Source organism: Chelonia mydas, chromosome 5, assembly GCF_015237465.2.
Source record: "Chelonia mydas isolate rCheMyd1 chromosome 5, rCheMyd1.pri.v2, whole genome shotgun sequence".
Lineage (NCBI taxonomy): Eukaryota > Metazoa > Chordata > Testudines > Cheloniidae > Chelonia > Chelonia mydas.
In genome coordinates this window covers 34,045,758-34,065,854 of record NC_051245.2, presented here as the reverse complement: position 1 = coordinate 34,065,854, position 20,097 = coordinate 34,045,758, and the positions used below count along the sequence as shown (strand labels likewise).

Below are 20,097 nucleotides of genomic sequence, written 5' to 3'. Positions count from 1 at the left end.
GTCAATAGTTAAACCAACGTCCACATCCACAGCATCCTCAAATTATATGCTTTTACCTCTGAATCGTCATTAATACACATTCACAGACTCCTTTACTCCATAACCCCCTTTCAGTTCCAACATGTTACCCATAATGCATGTATCCATTTCCTTACGATCACAAAAAATACACAATTTTAATTTAGGTAGGTTAAAATATTTTCTTTATAGATGTGGAGTCTATAAAAAGTCAGCGTACATGAAAAGTACGGGGATGGAATTAAGGTTGTACATTGATGTTTGATTGTGACAAATTACATGCATGCACTGTGGTTGGTTACATGTTGGATTTAAAAAGGAAATTTGTTGTGCAGGTGAGGAATCTATGGTTGCCAACTCCCAACCACCTCCTTCCCCGCCCCAAAATAATAGGGAACAGAGAGAAGGAGCATGTATGAAATTGGTTTTAACCAAGTAAATATTCACTTTTCTACTTTAAAAAGATAGGAGCAAGTGTAATTTACACTAATATTGTCTCCTTATACTCCCCCATCTGTTATCTCCTGCCTTTGACTCAGATTGTAAGCTCTTTGGGGCAGGGACTGTCTTTGTTCTGTGTTTATATAGTGCCTGGCACAATGGGGTCCTAGACCATGACTAGGGCTCCTAGACTCTATGGTAACACAAACAAACTACTAATAGAAGAAACAGCCACTCTCAAATTTCCAACTTTACTTGGACTTACACTCATAGACTTTAAGGTCAGAAGGGACCATCGTGATCATCTAGTCTGAACTCCTGCACATTGCAGGCCACAGAACCTCACCCACACATTCTTATAATAGACCCCTTATCTCTGGCTGAGTTACTGACGTCCTCAAATCATGGTTCAAAGACTTCAAGTTACAGAGAATTCATCATTTACCCTAGCTTAAACCTGCAAGTGACCCATCCCCCATGCTGCAGAGGAAGGTGAAAACTACCCAGAGTCTTTTCCAATCTTACTCAGGGGGAAAATTCCTTCCTGATCCCAAATATAGTGATCAGTTAGATCCTAAGAATGTGGGCAAGACCTACCAGACCGATACTTGAGAAAGAATTCTCTGTAGTAACTCAGAGCCCTCCCCAACTCGTGTCCCATCTCTGGCCGTTGGGGACTTTTGCTACTAGCATGCCATTGTAGGCAGTCCCACCATACCATTAGTCCATACACTTATCAAGACATGTAGGTGAATGTATATTCATTTAGCAAGCTAGACAACATGAACTACGTTTTACATATGGTCAGTGCCTGCTCAGAGAAGTCATAATGGTGAAAAGATTAATGGTTCTATTATTTCATTCTAATGGATACAAGCCACATTAAGTAAACACTCATGATACATTGCCTATCTTACAAAATATAACAGGAGGAGCTAAGTCCTTCAAAACTGAGTGTTAAAAGATGTCTGGAAACCAACAACTATTTTCTCACTCCCAAACATCAATCATTTAAATCAAATAAGTAAATATGTAATTTTATTTCTGGTTCTCTTAACATAACAAAACATCCTCTCAATAAGATCATTTCCTTCCATTGTTTATCATAAAAGTCATAGCTATTCCCATAAGTCAATTCTGGCATGCTTCAAGAACATTCTCAGAGACCTTTTGCATTGAAATTTATATTAATTTCCCCTGTAAAAGTTGCTAGTAAGGGAAATCATTTTTCAGAAACACACAGTGTAGAGTGTTAAATTTTACCTTGGGGGCCCAAATGGAAGTATATACTAGGAAGATCCAGTGCAATGCTTTAACATTTGCTGCTTGTTGTAGTATACACCTCTACCCTGATACAATGTGACCCAAATATAACATGGGTTCACATACAATGCGGTAAAGCAAGCCCGCCTCAGCAGGGTCTGGGGGGCAGGAGCTGGGGGGGCACTTTTGGGGGCCCTGCAGGCCCAGAGTGGCCCTGGTGATTAGCGGAGTTCAGTCTATAATAGGGTGACCACACTGCAAGAGTGAAATATCATACTGGGTGAGCGGGGGGTGGGGAGGGAGGGGAAGGAGCCACAGGTGCACAGCCCCAGGAAGCTGCAAGAGGGGTGTACATACACTATACACATACATACATACATACATACATACATACATACACACACACACACACACAGTATAAGTTTTATACAAACAATTTAATACTGGTTGTCAAGGTTCCTCCCCCACTCTGAACTCTAGGGTACAGATGTGGGGACCTGCATGAAAACCTCCTAAGCTTACTTTTACCAGCTTAGGTTAAAACTTCCCCAAGGTACAAATTAATTTTATCCTTTGCCCTTGGAATATCCACTGCCACCACCAAACTCTAACTGGGTTTACTGGGAAACGTAGTTTGGACACGTCTTTCCCCCCAAAAATCCTCCCAACCCTTGCACCCCACTTCCTGGGAAAGGTTTGGTAAAAATCCTCACCACTTTGCATAGGTGACCACAGATCCAAATCCTTGGATCTGAGAACAATGAAAAAGCATTCAGTTTTCTTACAAGAAGACTTTTAATAGAAATAGAAGTAAGTAGAAGTAAAGGAATCACCTGTGTAAAATCAGGATGGTAGATACCTTACAGGGTAATTAGATTCAAAACATAGAGAATCCCTCTAGGCAAAACCTTAGGTTACAAAAAAGACACACAGACAGAAATAGTCATTCTATTCAGCACAATTCTTTTCTCAGCCATTTAAAGAAATCATAATCTAACACGTACCTAGCTAGATTACTTACTAAAAGTTCTAAGACTCTATTCCTGGTCTATCCCCGGCAAAAGCAGCATATAGACAGACAGAGACCCTTTGTTTCTCTCCCTCCTCCCAGCTTTTGAAAGTATCTTGTGTCCTCATTGGTCATTTTGGTCAGGTACCTTTAGCTTCTTAACCCTTTACAGGTGAGAGGATTTTTCCTCTGGCCAGGAGGGATTTTAAAGGGGTTTACCCTTCCCTTTATATTTATGACACGCCCCCCAAATCTCAGCTAGGGTGAAACACTGGCTGGGATTTCTTCCTGGAGCTCTAGGAAAAAGAGTTAATAAGACACATGCATCTCTAAATATACTACCAAGTACATAAAAACTAACAATATTTTCCACATCTCAAGGACGATTTTAACCAGTTGATTCTGGGAAACTTTCACAGGAGAGTGCATCAGCCACTTTATTAGAAGCTCCTCAGATGTGTTGGATGTCGAAATCAAAATCTTGGAGAGCTAAACTCCACCGAAGAAGTTTTTTGTTATTTTCTTTGACGGTGTGAAGCCACTTCAGTGCAGCATGGTCGGTTTGCAGGTGGAAACGCTGTCCCCAAACATATGGGCGTAGCTTTTCCAGAGCGTAGACAATGGCGTAACATTCTTTTTCACTGACTGACCAGTTGCTTTCCCTCTCAGACAGTTTTTTGCTGAGAAACACTACAGGGTCGAATTCTTGATCAGGTCCTTTCTGCATTAAAACTGCTCCCACATCACGCTCGGACGCATCTGTGGTTACTAGGAACGGTTTGTCAAAGTCTACACTGCCTTGTTAATTAGATCAGCAAGCTGAGACCAGACCCTAGCCGCAGCTGCTGCCTAAGGCAGCAGCTCCCTCCATCCTGTGTCCCCCCTGCTGTATGGAAGATGGGGTAAGCAGAGTGCAGGAGCCGGGGGGGGGGGGGGGGGGGGGGGGGGGGGGGGGGGGGGGGGGGGGAACCCTGACATTAGCTCCCCTCTTCCCCAAGGATATCCACCTCTCCAAGAGATGGTTTCTTCCATCCACTTAGCGCTGTCTACATGGGGGCTAGGTCAGCCTAACTATGCTGCTCAGGGGTGTGGATATTTCACACGCCTGCTTGACGTAGCTGGGTCAACCTAACTTTTTGGTGTAGACCAGACCTAACTGAGGGCTGATCTACACTAGGAATTTATATCAGCATAGCCATGTACCTCAGGCATGTGAAAAATAAACACCCCTGAGAAGCCTAGCTACGTCAACCTAACCCCCAGTGTAGACACTGCTAGGTCTTCCATCAACCTAGCTATCTACTGCCTCTCGGGCAGGTGGATTACCTACAACAGTGGGAGAACCCCTCCTGTCAGCACAGGTAGTGTTTCCACTTAAACCTCTACAGCAGCACAGCTGCAGCTGTGCCACTGTAGTGGCTGAACTGTACACATACCCTGAGTAATGAAACAAGGAGATTACACCAATATTAAATGCAATCCAGGGCCAGATTCTATCCTGCAGTGAAATTCCCTGCTCTGGCATTCACATAAGTTAGAGAAGTCTAGGGACTTACACCTGCAGGCTGTGGGTCCCTAATGGTACAGCTACATTGCAATTCAAAAACCCGCAGCTGGCCTGAGCTCACACGGCTTGGGCTGAGGGGTTGTTTAACTGCAGTGTAGACATCTGGGTTCAGGCTGGAGCCCAGCCTCTAGATCTCTCCAACATGAGAAAGTCCCAGAGCTCAGGCTGCAGCTATTGTTGCCAACACTCCAGGATTGGCCTGGAGTCTCTAGGAATTAAAGATTATGTCATGTGATGAAATCTCCAAGAATACATCCAACCAAAATTGGCAACCCTAGCTGCAGCCTTGAGCCAGAACATCTACACCACAATTAAAGAGCTACGCAGCCAGAGCCCGAATGAGGAGGCATGGGCCAGCCAGTTAGGTGTCTAACTGCAGTGTAGACCATAACTTGTGGGACTCATAGGCCATCTGAGAATTAACAGAGCGCTGCTGTGCTCCACCCTGCCCTCAACATGCCTTCTCCTGCCCTCTCCCACAATGCGGGGGGAGTGTTGAGGATGGGGTAGAGGCTGGCTCTGTTATTATCTCAGCTTGTTGCTCACCCACCTTAGGGGAATTGTCAGCTTGGCAACTATAGCCAGAATAAATCTACAGATTACAAGAAACAAGTCAACCAACAGCACTGCTGAATTTACTGCCCTGCTCAAAAAAACTGCCCTTAATAGAGAGTACAGCCTTTGTCTTACACTGTGTAAAATGTAACTTGTCCTAACCTGGTGAGCACTCGCCATCTAAAAGGAATAACCTCAGCACTATCAAATAAACTTACTTTTTTTAAAGGAAAAGGCAGGAAAACAAACCAAGATAGTTTACTACCACAATACAGTATTAGTATAAGTGTCAGAACATACCAATATACACCTAACATCTGCATATTTACTTGAAAGGCTTTTTTTTTTTTTTCAAATTAGCAAATTTCTTCAAAACACAACTCTTTGTACAGAAATATAAAGCAGAGTGGAATTTGAGCTACACCTTTTCAACCAAAATCTGAAATGGCAATATTTTGATCTTTATGATTAAAGACTAGTGTTAAATCTTTAAATAAGGTCATGCCATTTAATTCATACATTGCTTATGAATTAACAGAGAGAATGAATCACATTCTGGGATAAGAAATTTCTTTTCTACTCTCTTACAAATGTATCTATCAACAAATTATAAAAATCTTTCGTTTCTCTATATTGTGAGATTTAGCCTTGTACTAAGTGATGACAGAGCTTTATGTTTCTGTCTAACTAAAGCTGCCACTTCTTGAACCTGAACATGTAACTGTAACAAATTTAATATTTTCATCCATGCTAAATTAAACCCAATGACTACGGTGCAGTGTTTAAGTAACCCAGAAATTTTAATAAAAATAATTAAGAGCACAAAGTATTTCTTATTTTTTAAAAAAATACATTTTTACAATACCATTTATAATAATCTCTTGAAAAAAACCTGAATTACTTAGTTTTACCCTACTTTGTAGTTGTAGACATCTCACGAGAGATGGCTGGGGCACAAATTTGTTTTGTGTAACTTTTAAATTTATTTAGAATAGTTTTTGCACCCAAACATGTGGATTACGTTTCAGGCCTACCTAACCTTGCTCTCTCACACACGCACACACTAGTTTGACCAGTCCCAAATTCTTTTCCATCAGTAAGTGCAGCTTTAAAAAAATGTAAATATATTACTCAATATTTATAAATGATAGATACAAAAACATGTAAAGTAACCACAAAGACAGAATAGTAAGATCAACAAACAATATAGCAATTCTGAGAAAAACAATATTTCCAGAACAGAGAGAGAAATTTTTGAACTACATGGCCAGCAAATTGAAGGAGGCTGGTAATCCTGATTTACCAGGTTTAGGTTTTGTCTTTTTTCCTTAACTTTCTACGAAGGCAAAGTTACAATAAAAGGTTAACATACAACAGTGTACATCGCTTGTTCTTGATTTAACAGTGTTAAAGGTCACCACTGGGCATCAACTCATCTACAACTGGTGGGCATCACCTCTTAAAATGCTAGCTCAGATGCATCCTTGCTACAAGACTGATAACCCAACATTTGCAGCAGCCAAGCACAAAAAGGTGCAATCAAGTGAGCCTAAGAGCCAACTAACCCATGGGGGGAGGGGGGAAGTTACTGCAACAGGAAGCAACAGTGTACAGCTCAAATTCCCTCTCCTGTGCTGCAGGCAACTGAACACATGGGAAGCAGAGACTGGAGTCTCAGCAGGCCTCCTTCCTGATATTAGGTGCAGGCTGTGTTAGTGTTCTTTTGATCTAACACAGGATTATTAGAAGAGCAGGATAAATGGGGAAACAGCAGCTCTGGGGCACGCTTCTCAGGTGGCTGGTAAGCAGTGTGCATGTGAGGGCTGGGAGGGGGACAGAGGTTCCTATCCCAAACAAGCTCTAAAACACAGTCTACATAGTATAGCATGTCCCAACCGACTCCCATCTTGGAGTCTGAAGTTTGTCAGCAAAAACAAAATAATATTAATAAAAAGGCAGTCAAGTTCAGCTCATGCCCTCTCTCCAGGTTTGACTGCTTCTATGATTCCTTCCTCAGGACAGACCCTAGATCTTCTATCTTCAGAGTCATGCTCAACACCCTTGTATCCAAGTTGGGCTAATGGGTCACCTGCTTCAGTAAACCAGGCACCTTCCTTTGGGAGGTTGTTTGAGAGGGAGAGCACTATAGGTTCTCTTTGAAGGGAAGAAGGTTCTGTACACACACAGAGGGAGTGCATTTCCAAGCAACTAATCAGGGCTCAATTAACAAACGTTCAGATAAAAGCGCCATGAAGATATCACAGCTGCTGGAAGTTGAAAAGAAGCTGCAGCAATAAGACTATCCAGAAAGAAGCATCTACAAGTCGTTTCCAAACCTTTGCCCTAGGCATAGGAAAACATAGCTTCTGGAAAATCACTAGGCACTATTCCCCTTTTACTGGTCATAGACACACACACACAGTATCAAAAAACTGATTTCAATGGACACCGAACACCTTCAGGAAAATATAGTCTTCCAAAAACACACTTGCAATATCTGAGAATAGCTTCTCAGAAATTAACAACCTACTTGAACTGACTTAAAAATTCTTAAGACAAAAGCAGTTGCCAATATCAGTAACACCTAATATCAGTTAAAGTCATTATGTTCATGTTTTCCTGATAAAGAATGCTAAAAGCCCAGAACATAGCAGCGTACAAGATTTTCTGCAGGAACAATGCAGTCAAGAATTATCTGAAAATGAGATCAGCTATCTGTTGTACTGCTACTATGCATCTTAGGGTTTTGAACTGGTGTTCATCTGAGCACTAAATAGGATGTTAAGCATTTATTGTTAATAAAATATAATTAACTGGCTTGTGTTTTTACTGGCAAATAGATGTAAACCAAAAGCCAAGTTAAATAAAACTACAATCTTTCAGGGCGAGGGAGTTCTCACCATCTAGATTGAAATGGGAGAGGACTCCCAGTTTTCATTTCTTGGAGTGATCCCTTATTTTCAGTGCTAGAGCTTTTGTTTGTTTTAAAAACTGGAGCCTTGCCTGAGCCACAATGTGAGAACTGTTGTTCTTGCATTACAGCACTAAAGATTGATCAAGCCGACATTTGCAGCTCTGCGAGATCTCCAAGGTTCATAGTTACTGGACTAGTTTTCTCTGTCATATATATCTACCTATCCATCCATCTATCTATATCTGTCAGTGAGGAAAAGGGTGAAATAGAAGCAAGTCACCAAATTTCCCCCCTTTGACCATGTGACAGAAGAGCAAGAACTCAGCAGGCAGCTTCCCTGCAAATTATCCCTAGCATCAATCTTTTACAATGCTTTCATGGGGAACAGAAGATATTATCTGGAACCAGCTTACATGCATACTAAGAGCTATTCAAGAACAAAATGAAGTCGGTCTGATTTTTTTGACTAAATACACTTACACTCACAAAGATATGCCAAATACTTAACAGAATGTGATTTAGTCCTTAATGAAGATGCTAGGCTGCTCTACTTCACACTGTTGATTTTATTTGACTTCCCAGTTTCTAGACATAAGCTAGATAAGTGAGCTTCCAAAAGTGAAGTGAGCAACAGCACTATAAGAACAGAACACTTTCAGGAAGTTTAAGACTATTCGTCATTTTCATCATGAGGGGACACAGGTATGCAACCCCATGTCCTGAATATCCCTAAGCCTCTGACTGCCAGACTGGGACTGGATGACAGGGGGTGAATCGCTCGATGATTTCCCTGTTCTGTTAATTCCCTTTGAAGCATCTGGCACTGGCCATTGTCAGAAGACAGGATACTGGGCTAGATGGACCATTAGTCTGATCAAGTCATTCTTATGTTTTAAGTATGATGTACGTTTCACTGTGTGCAACAAAGTCATCATTCTCGGTTACTAATTTGTATGCAATGGAGGAGAAAAATACTTTCATCTTATGAAAAATGATGAATGGCCCCTATGAAAACACGAACTAAAATCACTAACCATAATACATTCACAAAAAGATAGAAATCCCAAAAATAAAGTGCGTCAACATGAAATCCAGCAGTCAGTTTCCCTACACATCAGTTATATTCTGTTATGACACTAAGAACAAGATCTTAGGAGAATTCAAAAAGAATTGTTCATTTATATCGATAACAGGGACACCCTGAGTTGCATTAGTAAGGATTACAATCCCTTCCCTCCCACCCTGTCCCCAAAGAACACAACAAAAAACCCTCCATGATCACTAAAAACAAAAACCCTAAAGCAAACCTCTAAGGGTGGTGAAAGTAATAAAAGAATTTCCATATGGGCAAGTTCAAGGTTTCTTACTCCTTCTTCTGAAGCATCCCGGTTCCAGCAACCCTCAGGATACTAGACTACTAGTAGAACTAAGAAGGACTAATTAGGATTAGAAGGACTAATAGTCCAGTCTCATATATCAATTTGTATGTTCCTATGGAAGATGTTAAACTTCTTATGTTTAACCTTTAAATTGTCCCCTGTGAGTAAAACACGGCAAAAAAGTTTAATGTATAAACATATCAAAATCCACACAACAGAAATTTGAAAAAAAAAAAGTGAAAACTGAGTTCATTAGAATAAAACAAAAACCCAGTGACTGAGGTTAAGTTATGATCAACAGACTAGAACCTTCTTAAAATGAACAGACGTCTCTCTCTTTTTTAATATATACACACATTCCCCATTAGAAATTAATTTTGATTAGAAAATTATGATTGGACAGGTTTGCCAACATTTTAGCCATTTAGTTCTTCTGAGGCACATAGCTCAGAATAACACATTTAATTAGAGCAGCAACATAAAACAGTTAACCATCCAAATTCCTCCAAAAATGTGCTATCTGCTGTCCCTGCTGTCTTCCAGCAACTTGAGTGCAAGCACCAGACACAGAAATGCATCACTAGCTTTTGCTTGTCTTCCTATTCCCCCACTGCATATGCATTTGTTTTGTTTTGTCTTGTCTTAAAAAAAAAAAAAAAAAAAATTGAACCTCAATTACAAATAACCCTGAGAACTAAAATCTATCATTTAACTGACTTTCTTCACAGACAAGAACGCCATTTAATAAAAAACTATGAGGTAATAATTTTTTTTAAAAAATCTCCTTTAATGTTTAAGGTTTTTCTTCCCCCCTTATTTATTGTGCTTAATAATTGTTTAAAAAAAACAAAAACAAAATGCTTGTTTTGTGACAGACAACGAGCAAAACAAAGACCCTAGCAACAGAATTTCAAACTCAAATTTGTTGTAGCTTCGGCAGTAAAAACAAGTAAATATGGTAACTTTAAAATGAAGGCCTTGATTTAGAAAGGTACTTAAACATGTGCCTAACTACTTTAGGCAATTGAGCAGTGCCACTTAAGTCAGTGGGACTACTCAGATACTTAAATGTGCTTATGCAGTTTCCTGAATTGGGGCCAATAACATTCCCCCTATCTAATGAGCATAATGGACATAAGCTCAACACAGTACCGCAAATAAGCTCAGTAGTATTTCATCACAATAAAAATACAAGAAAAATTACAAATTAATATTTTTGAAGAGTGAGTAAGAATTTGTTATTTTACCAAGAATTGTGTCCTTGTCACTCCGGCTTGGGCAAATCTTGGAGTAACACCGAAAGCAGTGGAGATGTTACCCCTTAACTACTCCAGTGGCCCTGCCACCCATGTAATTCATGTCAGCCTCTGGCTGGCAGGTCAAGTCCTGTAGCAAATTAGGGTATGGTACATTTTACAAATTGTGCCATCATAAGTGGTTTATAGCTGAACGAGCTTCATATCAAACCAGACTTTAAGGCTGCAATTAAGTTGGTGTGCTCAGCTGATGTTTATAAATGGACAGTGTGCAGTTGGAACGGTTCTGCTCTGGCAGCTTATGCTTAACTTGAAGTCTCTTGGTCTCTTATATGGTTGCATCACAAGCAGCGAGATCAAACACAGAAAATTCATATTTATCACTCAAAATAAGGAGTAAGGAGAAATGAAGTACAAATGCTATTCCTCTGTAAACACCCTTAGAATATTAGAAAAAAAAATTAAAAAATAGAAGTGTACTGTTTAGATGGGATGGAAAACCAAGGACATTGAAGACTCTACAACCTTTTCATAAGAGTAAAGATGTCAGCCATAATGTTCTATCCAAAGTCCAATTCAGGTAATTACATTTTGTCTCAGAAAATTCACTACACATTCCAAACAAATAACATATCTTTCCCTTCCTGGATTACACTGCCACATAGTATTGTCGTATGCTGTTAAACAATTACCACATACCATCCGAGAATCGGCTATACCCCACTATCACTGATTAAGGGAATGGGAAGGAGAACAACACTGTCCTCACCTTCAGTGGCAACCGTGCACAGTAAGGAGGCACACTAACTCCCCACTTCAGACAAAATCATCTGTTTTATGATTTGTACTGGAGCTATAATCCCAGGTTTTAATCCTTGCCAGACAGCAAAGACTGCAGTACAAATTCCTGAGCCATTAGATAGAACAGATATTGGGAAATACTATACTGGAAGCAAAGAACAGGAGAAATCCCAGTATAATTACATGAACCCCCAAGCCCCAAAATTGGGAAACCTATTAATTTTTGGAGTTTTCCCTTTATGTTGCTACAATTACTACAGAGATGTCACAATAAAACCAAATTATTTTGATACCCAGACCAGATATTTTAAGAAGGAAATAACCAAGATAACAACCAATCACCACTTAGGAGTCTCCCAGATTTACTTAGTACCCTGGATAATCAATCATACTTGACCAATAGGGTTATCAAATTAAAAACGAGAAACCATATCCTGCTCTAATTCATGAGAAAACATTTACAATTTTTGTTGTTTATGATTTAGTCCAATTTAAAGTCATATATGTGAGGAAACGTGCTTACGAACAAAAGAAGTGCCATATGGGATCAGACCAGTGGTCCAGCTAGTCAGTTTTGTATCTCTGACAATGACTCATACCAGATTTTTCAGAGGAAGGAACAAAAAAAACCCATAGGGAGAAATTAAGGAATAACCTGTCCATAAGGGAAGAATTTTTCCTAACCCTAGTTTGTTTGAACCTTCATGATTCAGGGGCATACAGACATATTTTTTCTTAGCTAATGTAATTACAGATAATCTCAGTATCCACACCATTTTATTAAAAATAACACTTCATCTCTTAGTAACCTCTTGGCCCCAATGACATTTTGTATCAATCTGTTCTGCAGATATGCTTTATGTAAAGAAAAAGTATTTCTTTTTGACAGTTTTTAATTTGCTGCCATTCAATTCAATTGAACGTCTGTTTGTTCCTTCCATTACTGAAAAGAATAGATAGGAATATCTCAATTACCTTTTTTGTACCACTCATTTTATATATCCCCCATCAACTCCCGTCTAAACTAATCATTGCCAATTTTTTAATTTGAAGACAACGATCAACTCAGAAAATAAAGTGCTTGTGTTCGCCTGCTTCGCTATATAAAAAAAATAAAATAAAATAAAGTTTTAAGTCTAATTGCTCCTTCTCAAATCACAGATCTATATAATTTGTAGTGATCCATAAAGTGGTTTGTAAACATTGCCTCAGGTTATGTAGGAAGAATGAATTGGGCCCCTTTAATTAAGTGCACAGAGATACCACAAAAGAACTTTGTGTGTGGTGGATAGAGGGATAGAGAAAAATGTGTGATTGTGCAAGGCTTCTGTCCTGGACATTTTGCTAGAGTAATAATATGTGAATTAAAATAAAATTAAACAAAAGACTAGACAGATTTCTCGGCTGCCTGCAGGACGAACAAGCCCTGAGCTGCCAACTGAATAAATTAAGATTCTGCCAAGGAGCCAGATGAAGCCAATGGTATACCGCCTACAGCTTGGCATTACAGCTCTGAACATTCCATACACAAACAACAAAGGAAGCAAAATACTGGATATTTTATCTGGCTAGATTTTAAAATAAATAAGAATGTTTTCTTTCAATTTTTCAATCTATGTAATTTTTCCCACGAATAAGTAAGTAGATGCTAAACACTGATCCACTCAAGTTTGAGTCTTTGTAGCATACTTACATAAACACATTCTTTTTATTATAAAATTAATCATTTTCCTCCTATAATTATGCTAGGATTTTCAACTTTCACGAGACATAAAACAGAAGTCCTGATTGCTTGAGTTCATTAAATACCACAATGCTCTTTGTGAGAATACGTGGTAATACCGGTGCTTCAGCTAAATTCCACCTATAGTAATTCCATCCTGCTTTCAACTGCAATTTAATTTGGAAGAAACATTCTTCAGTTCCTGCTTAAATTAATGCTGCAGTTCGCTGTTAAACAATTGCTGTAGTTCACCCAGTAAAGGCTGTATTTCTATGGCGGATGAAGCAATTTCTATGCAGCTGGTAAAACAGTTTGAATTTATAAAACTTTCTGGAATTTTTTGGGATGAGATGCAATATATAAATACATGATTATTATTTAATTTATACTACCTAGAAGTTCTCCAACTGCACTGTGCACATTTAGTTTTATTAAAACATGTTTGCTGTCAAATTGATCAACTATCCACTGGTCAAACATGCTCTGGATAAACAACATTAACTATATTACAGCTGACACATTCTCATGCTACTGAGTTTAAGAAATTAACTTGACAAATGTTTATCATAAGAATATGCTCAAAGATCTGGACTGTTTTTGAAAAAAAGTTATTCAAAGTTTACGGCTTCTTTTTTAAAAACAGCAAGAAAAATATTTTACACAATATTTACTCCTGACAGAATTCTGCGCCCATGTGGGGGCGCAGAATTTATATGGCCCAAATATTTCTGTGTCCTCTGTGCAGAAAAATGCAAAAGAAATATGCGGGGTGGATATGCGTCTCTTCCCTGGCAGCGCGTCTGTTCCAGAGTGCCTGGAGCAGCTTCAGAGACGCAAATCGCTGCGGGGGGGGGAATGGGGCTTGGTGTGCGTGCCTGCAGGGGAAATATTGATCGCTGAGGCAGCTCTTTAACTTGGCTTGTGTGGTCGCAGCGCAGCGCCAGGAGAGAGTTCTCACAGCACTCTAAAAAAAAAAAAAAAAAACCCACCTTCATGAGGGGCACAGCTCCCAGCGCTGGGGCACTGTCTAGACTGGCGTTTTACAGCACTGAAACTTGCTGCGCTCAGGGGGCATGTTTTTTCAACCCCCTGAGCAAGAAACTTGCTGTGTTATAAATTTCTAATGTAGACAAGCCTTCAGTTCCTCTCTCTTGATACTGTGGCTGGAGGGGTATGGAGGAGGGTTCTCCATTCTCAGTCAATTCCTCCAGGAGCATAAAAACCTGTAAAAGTTTTAAGGTCCCTACATTGCCAGAGTGATGTAAAGCCTTACAAATGACAGTAAGGGAATCAGCTAGGAAGATTTATAGGCTCTCTCACTTTTTTCTTGTGCCAAAGTGACATAGTGGGGTTAGATTTCTACTTACCCATTTTTTTGAAAAAAGAAGACTTTTGAGGGCAAATAAAACATTTACCAAGCAGTCAATAAAATGTCAGGACAATCAGAACCACACACTTCCTGAAGTATCCAGCTAAGTCCAGGACAATGATTAGCAAAACTGTATGACTTTCATGTGTGAAAGTCTGAGCAATTTAAAATGACATTTCCCCCCTGCCCCTCCCTATTTGGTGTTCTGTAATGTAATTTAAATGAAAATCCAGGATTATAACTGGAATGCAGGGTATTACTTACCAACTATCTGTAACTTAACTTTCATGTGTCTAGGAAATGCTGAACAGTTATTGTGACTTTTTTCTGTATTGCAGTTTAAATAACTTACCAAAACAATTGAAACTGGTGTCATTATACGGCATTATTTTGCCAAACAACATCTGCAGAATTTTGCAGAATTTTTAACTTTTTAGCAAAGGATTTTTAATTTTTTGGTGCAGAATCCCCCCAAGAGGATTTTTTTCATATTTCAAATATGAAAATGAATAATGTTTCAGTCAAATGTGACTTCTGCAATATTGAACTTATTCCTGTCATACTCCCAGTATGCAGTCTCACAAAACACTTCCCCCATAAACCAATCACTTCTTGTATTACCTATCTGGGATTAGGTGCTCCAGAGTTCCTCTGTGCCACCAGTGAATTTGAAGAGTTAAAGTGAGAATTTCATGAAGAAAACTTTTCAAATGCATCAGATTTAATTCCATTCACCTTTCACATTCCTTGTATTTAAATAATCATAGTCTTCAGCATACCTTAAGAAGCTGTTTGCCAATTGTTGGGCTCATCTTCTCATCCACCATAAGAATTACTATTCCTCTGTCATCCATACCTCGACGTCCTGCACGACCAGACATCTGAATATATTCACCTGAGGAGATCTAGAAGTAGAACAAAAAAACCTCTAACTTTTGCTGTAACTTAAGCGACAGCGGCACATTGATCCCGTTGCATGTTACAGTGACAATTGCATTAAAAAATACCAAAGGGTGGTATAACAGATATGACCTTTTCATGGAGTTAAAGTAACCATACAATTCACAAAGCCACAGGTCCATGACTAAGGGCTTCTCTATACAGCCCCGCAGTACAGACTCTCAGGGGAGAGGGATGTGAGCTGCAGCGTGCAGTAAAGTGACGCGCTGTAAATGCGGCTCAACATTTTAGTGCATACTGCAATTGACCCCTCCTGCAGTCCACACTGTGAGGCCATATACACAAGCCCTGAAGCACTAAGGGGCTTGTCTACACTGGGAAACTCTGGTAAATTTTCCAAATTAACTGAAGGTGTGAACTAAAAGTGGATTAAATAAACTGTATTAAACCTCTGTGTGGACGCTCTCATTCAGAACTAAAGTGGCCTTAATCTGGTTTATTTTAAACTAAATACAATTAAGACCACTTTAATTCTGAATGAGAGCGTCCACACAGAGGTTTAATACAGTTTATCTAATCAACTTTTAATTAACACCTTTAGTTAATTTGGAAAAACCTTCCTGAGTGTCCTCACATTGGCAAGTCCTTAGACATCACTGGGGTTTGTTTGTTTGTTGGGGGCGGGGGGCTGCATCTAATGTACCATGAGATTGCTGGGGAGGAAGAGGTTAGTGAAAAAGTATGAATTCCAGCGTCCTCTGTATGCTGATAACAGCAAACGCTGTATTTCCATCTCGATCAACTCAGAAACTGTAGTGGAGAGTGTCGCCTAGTGAGTATTGGGTTTTGCATTAGGCACTGGAAAACTACTTTCCCAGGTTTTTCATATGAAAGGGGAACAATAAATGGTTTGTTGGGAAAGATTCTGACAGGAAACATGGTTTCAGAATTGCGAAGAGGTTGTGTAGAATCTTTCAAATTTTTTAGACATATAGATCTAGCCTGTGTTTGGGTGTCCTTTTACTATTTTTATTAAAATAAAGTGTGTCTTTATGCATACTCTATAATGAGCCTAGAATTTTAAAAGAGGGCAGTTATAGATTTGAACATTTTAATATGAATTGCACATTATTTAAAAATTACATTGATTTTGATTTTGAATGAAGGAAGAGCTTTGAAGTAAATATTTTTACTGCAGTGGATAAAGTGTCTCCAAAACAAATTCATTTCTCAGAACTATCTTCTATATGAATTTAAACAACTAAACTCACAATTATTCATCCCTGCATATTGAATTGCACTTACCCATCTGAAATCTTTCCCATCAAATTTACGGGCACTTGTGAACAGCACTGTTCTGGCTGGCATATTAATTCCCATAGCAAAGGTCTCAGTTGCAAATAAGGCCTAAATAATTAGACAACAGTATTAGACAACAAAATAAGAATTTGTAACTTTATAACATTTAAACTATTAGAAGCAGCTACTGAAGACTTTTCCACATTTTAAATCAGATTTAAATGTACAATACATGTCTGAAACTGCAAACACTTATTTACCTGAACTATGCATTACATTAGATAAAATGTTGCCAATATCTAGGTACTTATAATACTTCCGCCCCCCAACATGGGTAAACCCCAAATACTAAAAACTGGAACAAGAACAATCTCTCCCCACTATTTCCCCCAACAGAAGAAACGTATTAACTAGTTTATAGTTATATGTTTATGTGGGCATGTGAAAAATGGACAGATAGCAAAAGTCTAAGAGGTGAGTTTTGCATTAAATACTGAAAACAGTGAAGTTAGTGGTCATTTTTAACTATTTTGATAGTGAGCCTTATAGTTTTGGCCCAGATTCTGCGATCATTTTGTCACCTTAGCTCACACGTTTTTTTGTTTAGATTAATGCATCAGGAAGGTCTCTTTATATTTCATCTCCTGATCAAGCTGAGAATTTAAATATACAGGGAAGGAGCTCATAAAAAGACGAATTGTGGGGAAAAAAAGGGAAAGACATACAACTATAAAGAATAGAGCACAATTATTTCTTCCACCTTTCTCATAAAAATATATTTTTGTTATCTTTAGAACTTTATCACATCAAAGACGGTAAGCCAAAATTATTGCAGATCAAGCCAATTCTATGAAAAAATTATTTGAGTTTTAAAACACTATTTGCCCCCTCCTATAAAGTCAGCAATGATATTTTAGTCATGAAAAATAAAGAGTGTTAGTGAATTACAAGCAATCCTGCAACCAGCTTTCAGGACAGTGTTCTCATAACAACAACAAATTATATTACATGGGTATATGGTTGTGTGTCCTGCTGGGAATGTTTCAACTCCCCACCCCACAGTAACAGCGACTGATTTCATTTCTTGAAAGCACTTACTGTTCATTTTTAAGGCTTTTATTTTAACTAAATCACAATACTGAGAGCAAGTTTCAGAGTAGCAGCCGTGTTAGTCTGTCTTCGCAAAAAGAAAAGGAGTACTTGTGGCACCTTAGAGACTAACCAATTTATTTGAGCATAAGCTTTCATGAGCTACAGCGCACTAAGGCGCCACAAGTACTCCTTTTCTTTTTGCAAATACTGAGAGCAGAACTCTGCCTAGGATAAACCTAGGATGTGTGTGGAGTATATAGATTAGCATCTACAAAGGCATTAAATAATTTGTTTGCAATGTTGTTGTAGATGTGTTGGTCCCAGAATATGAGAGTCTAGGAAACTAGAGTGTGTAAGCTAAATACAAGATGGGACAGATTGTTAAGCATAAGGGATTCAAACTTGTTGTAGGAGACCACTTAAAATGAAGTGGGCAATTAATACTTCTCCAGTTGTAGGACAATGGAGGGTTAGTAGGAAGCAAGGTATGTGTGGTGGGGCACCGGCCCCACCCCATGAGAAAGAGGGCTGGAACAGGCCAGAGAGGCTGCATAGACCAGCAGCCAATCAGCAAAGGCCTGTGGAGAGCCAATCAGGGCAAAGGAAGAGGCAGCTGAGCAGGGCCAGGCTGGGCCCTATATAAAGGCTGCCTAGCAGAGGAGAAGGTGGTCTCTCCCTGACTAGTGAGGGAGGAGGACTGGCTCTGAAGTAAGGAGTGGACAGAGCAGTGCTGGGCAGGCTTGGAGAAGCAGAGGCGAGCTCTGGCCCAGTTATCTGCCAGGCTGCAGCCCCTGCTAAAAAGGGTCAAGAAGGTGCACAGGGCCAAAGGGGAAGTGGCCCAGGGAAGACAGGCGGACAAGAGGGGAGAGAAGGATGGTAGAGAGAGGCTGCCGCTAGAGGGTCTCTGGGCCAGGACCCAGAGTAGCGGGTGGGCCTGGGTCGCCCCCTTTCCCCCTTGCATTGCACCTGGCCACAGAGGAGTGTGGCCGAGACACACTGCAACTTGCCCCTGAGGTGAGGGGCTAGACTTTGGGGTTGTGGTTGGCCACTGAGGCAGGTGCTAGCCAAAGGACTGTTGCCATCTGCGCTGCCCACCCCCCCCCCGGAAGAGGGTAAGAACGGAGTAGGGGGCACTACCGGAAGGCAGTGTCCTGAAGTGGATATTGCCAAGCAGGGAGCAAGGCGGTTCCCGAATCAACAGAGCAGACAACAGGTGAAACCACGTGCAGAGGGTGCTCTGCAGAGGACAAGAGCTAATTCCCAGAGCAACCAGCAGGAGGCGCCAGTGGTGGTGAGTCATGACCTCGTCAGTGTGTTACAAGTTGTTGAAATGGGTCATAAAACCAGTCTCTAAGTCCATGGTTTTTAGTGTCCAGCACAGTTATGAATATAAGTTACCAGCTTGTCTTTTAAAGATGTTATGCACTTTTCCTTTGAGAACAATCTATCCTTTCTTATATTTAGCTTCAACACTCTAGTTTCCTTCTCCAGACCTGAAAAAGAGTTCTGTGAAGCTTGAAAGTTTGTCCCTTCCACCAACAGAAGTTGGTCCAATAAAAGATATTTCTTCACCCACCTTGTCTCTTTTAGGTAATTTGAGGTAATTGGCAATCAATTCAAATTACAAGAGGAGCAAGAACTCTAGTCTAGACATACCCTTACTCATTCTAGAACAGAATGGAGGGTTTGGCAACAGGCTGCACTCAGTCTGGGGTTTTGTCTACACAGCAATTTTTTGTGTTTGGAGTTTGTATACTACTATAGTAGCAGATGGAGGCTCATAATAGAGAAAAAAAAAAAGTTCTTCTGAAGCTAGATTCCCTGAATTGTTATCGCTTTGGGAAGAACAGGACAGGAAATGGGAAACATTTATATAGATGAAATTCTATAATTTACTGCAATTCTGATATTGAACATGTAATTTATTTTTTGCATTTTTAAAAAAAAAATATTGAACTGTTACAATTGGAGCTATAAAGCACCCAAATAAAAAGATACCTAAAGCAACAGAAGACTGGTAAATACACTGACTTTTCATTTAGGTGCCCTCCCTCCTCCACCTCCATGCCCAGCTCCCTTAAGGAACAGCTGTGCTTGGGAAAAGTGTTTCTAAGGTGGAAAAAAGGCACATAGTTAGAAGCCTGATGTGTTTGTTCTCACTGGAAAATGAGTCATCTAGTCATGAATAATTAAAAATAAAGTGGCGCCTCAGAGGAAGGAACTAAAAGCCAATTGTGTTAGTAGAAATTAGTAGAAAAACTCAAGCTTTCCAGAACTGTTGCATGTGTATTTGAAGAAACAGGCCTCTAGATAGTAAGCTTCACAAGCCCTTCTTCTCTGGGGCTGAAACTAGCACTCCCCTTGTAACTAAAGCCCCAATCCCTGCTCCCAGCTGAAACCAGGAGTGGAGCTGAAGCCCCGATCCACAGCACACCTTCCCCTCCCTCCACTGAAGCCAGGAACCAAGCCGCGAGGCTGAAGCCCCAATCCCCAGCGCACTTCCCTCTCCCG

The 20,097-nt window shown here is 39.9% G+C and overlaps 1 protein-coding gene across 1 annotated transcript in view; it reads right to left on the bottom strand.

The window, feature by feature from the left end:
- Positions 1-20,097, bottom strand: part of MTREX (Mtr4 exosome RNA helicase) — a 100,326-nt gene that overhangs the window by 50,183 nt on the left and 30,046 nt on the right. Inside the window, exons 14-15 of the mRNA XM_037902802.2 lie at positions 16,501-16,602; positions 15,075-15,200 (exon numbers count right to left, since the gene is read on the bottom strand). Coding sequence (XP_037758730.2) covers positions 15,075-15,200; positions 16,501-16,602 — 228 coding nt within the window. The remainder of the gene's footprint in view (positions 1-15,074; positions 15,201-16,500; positions 16,603-20,097) is intronic.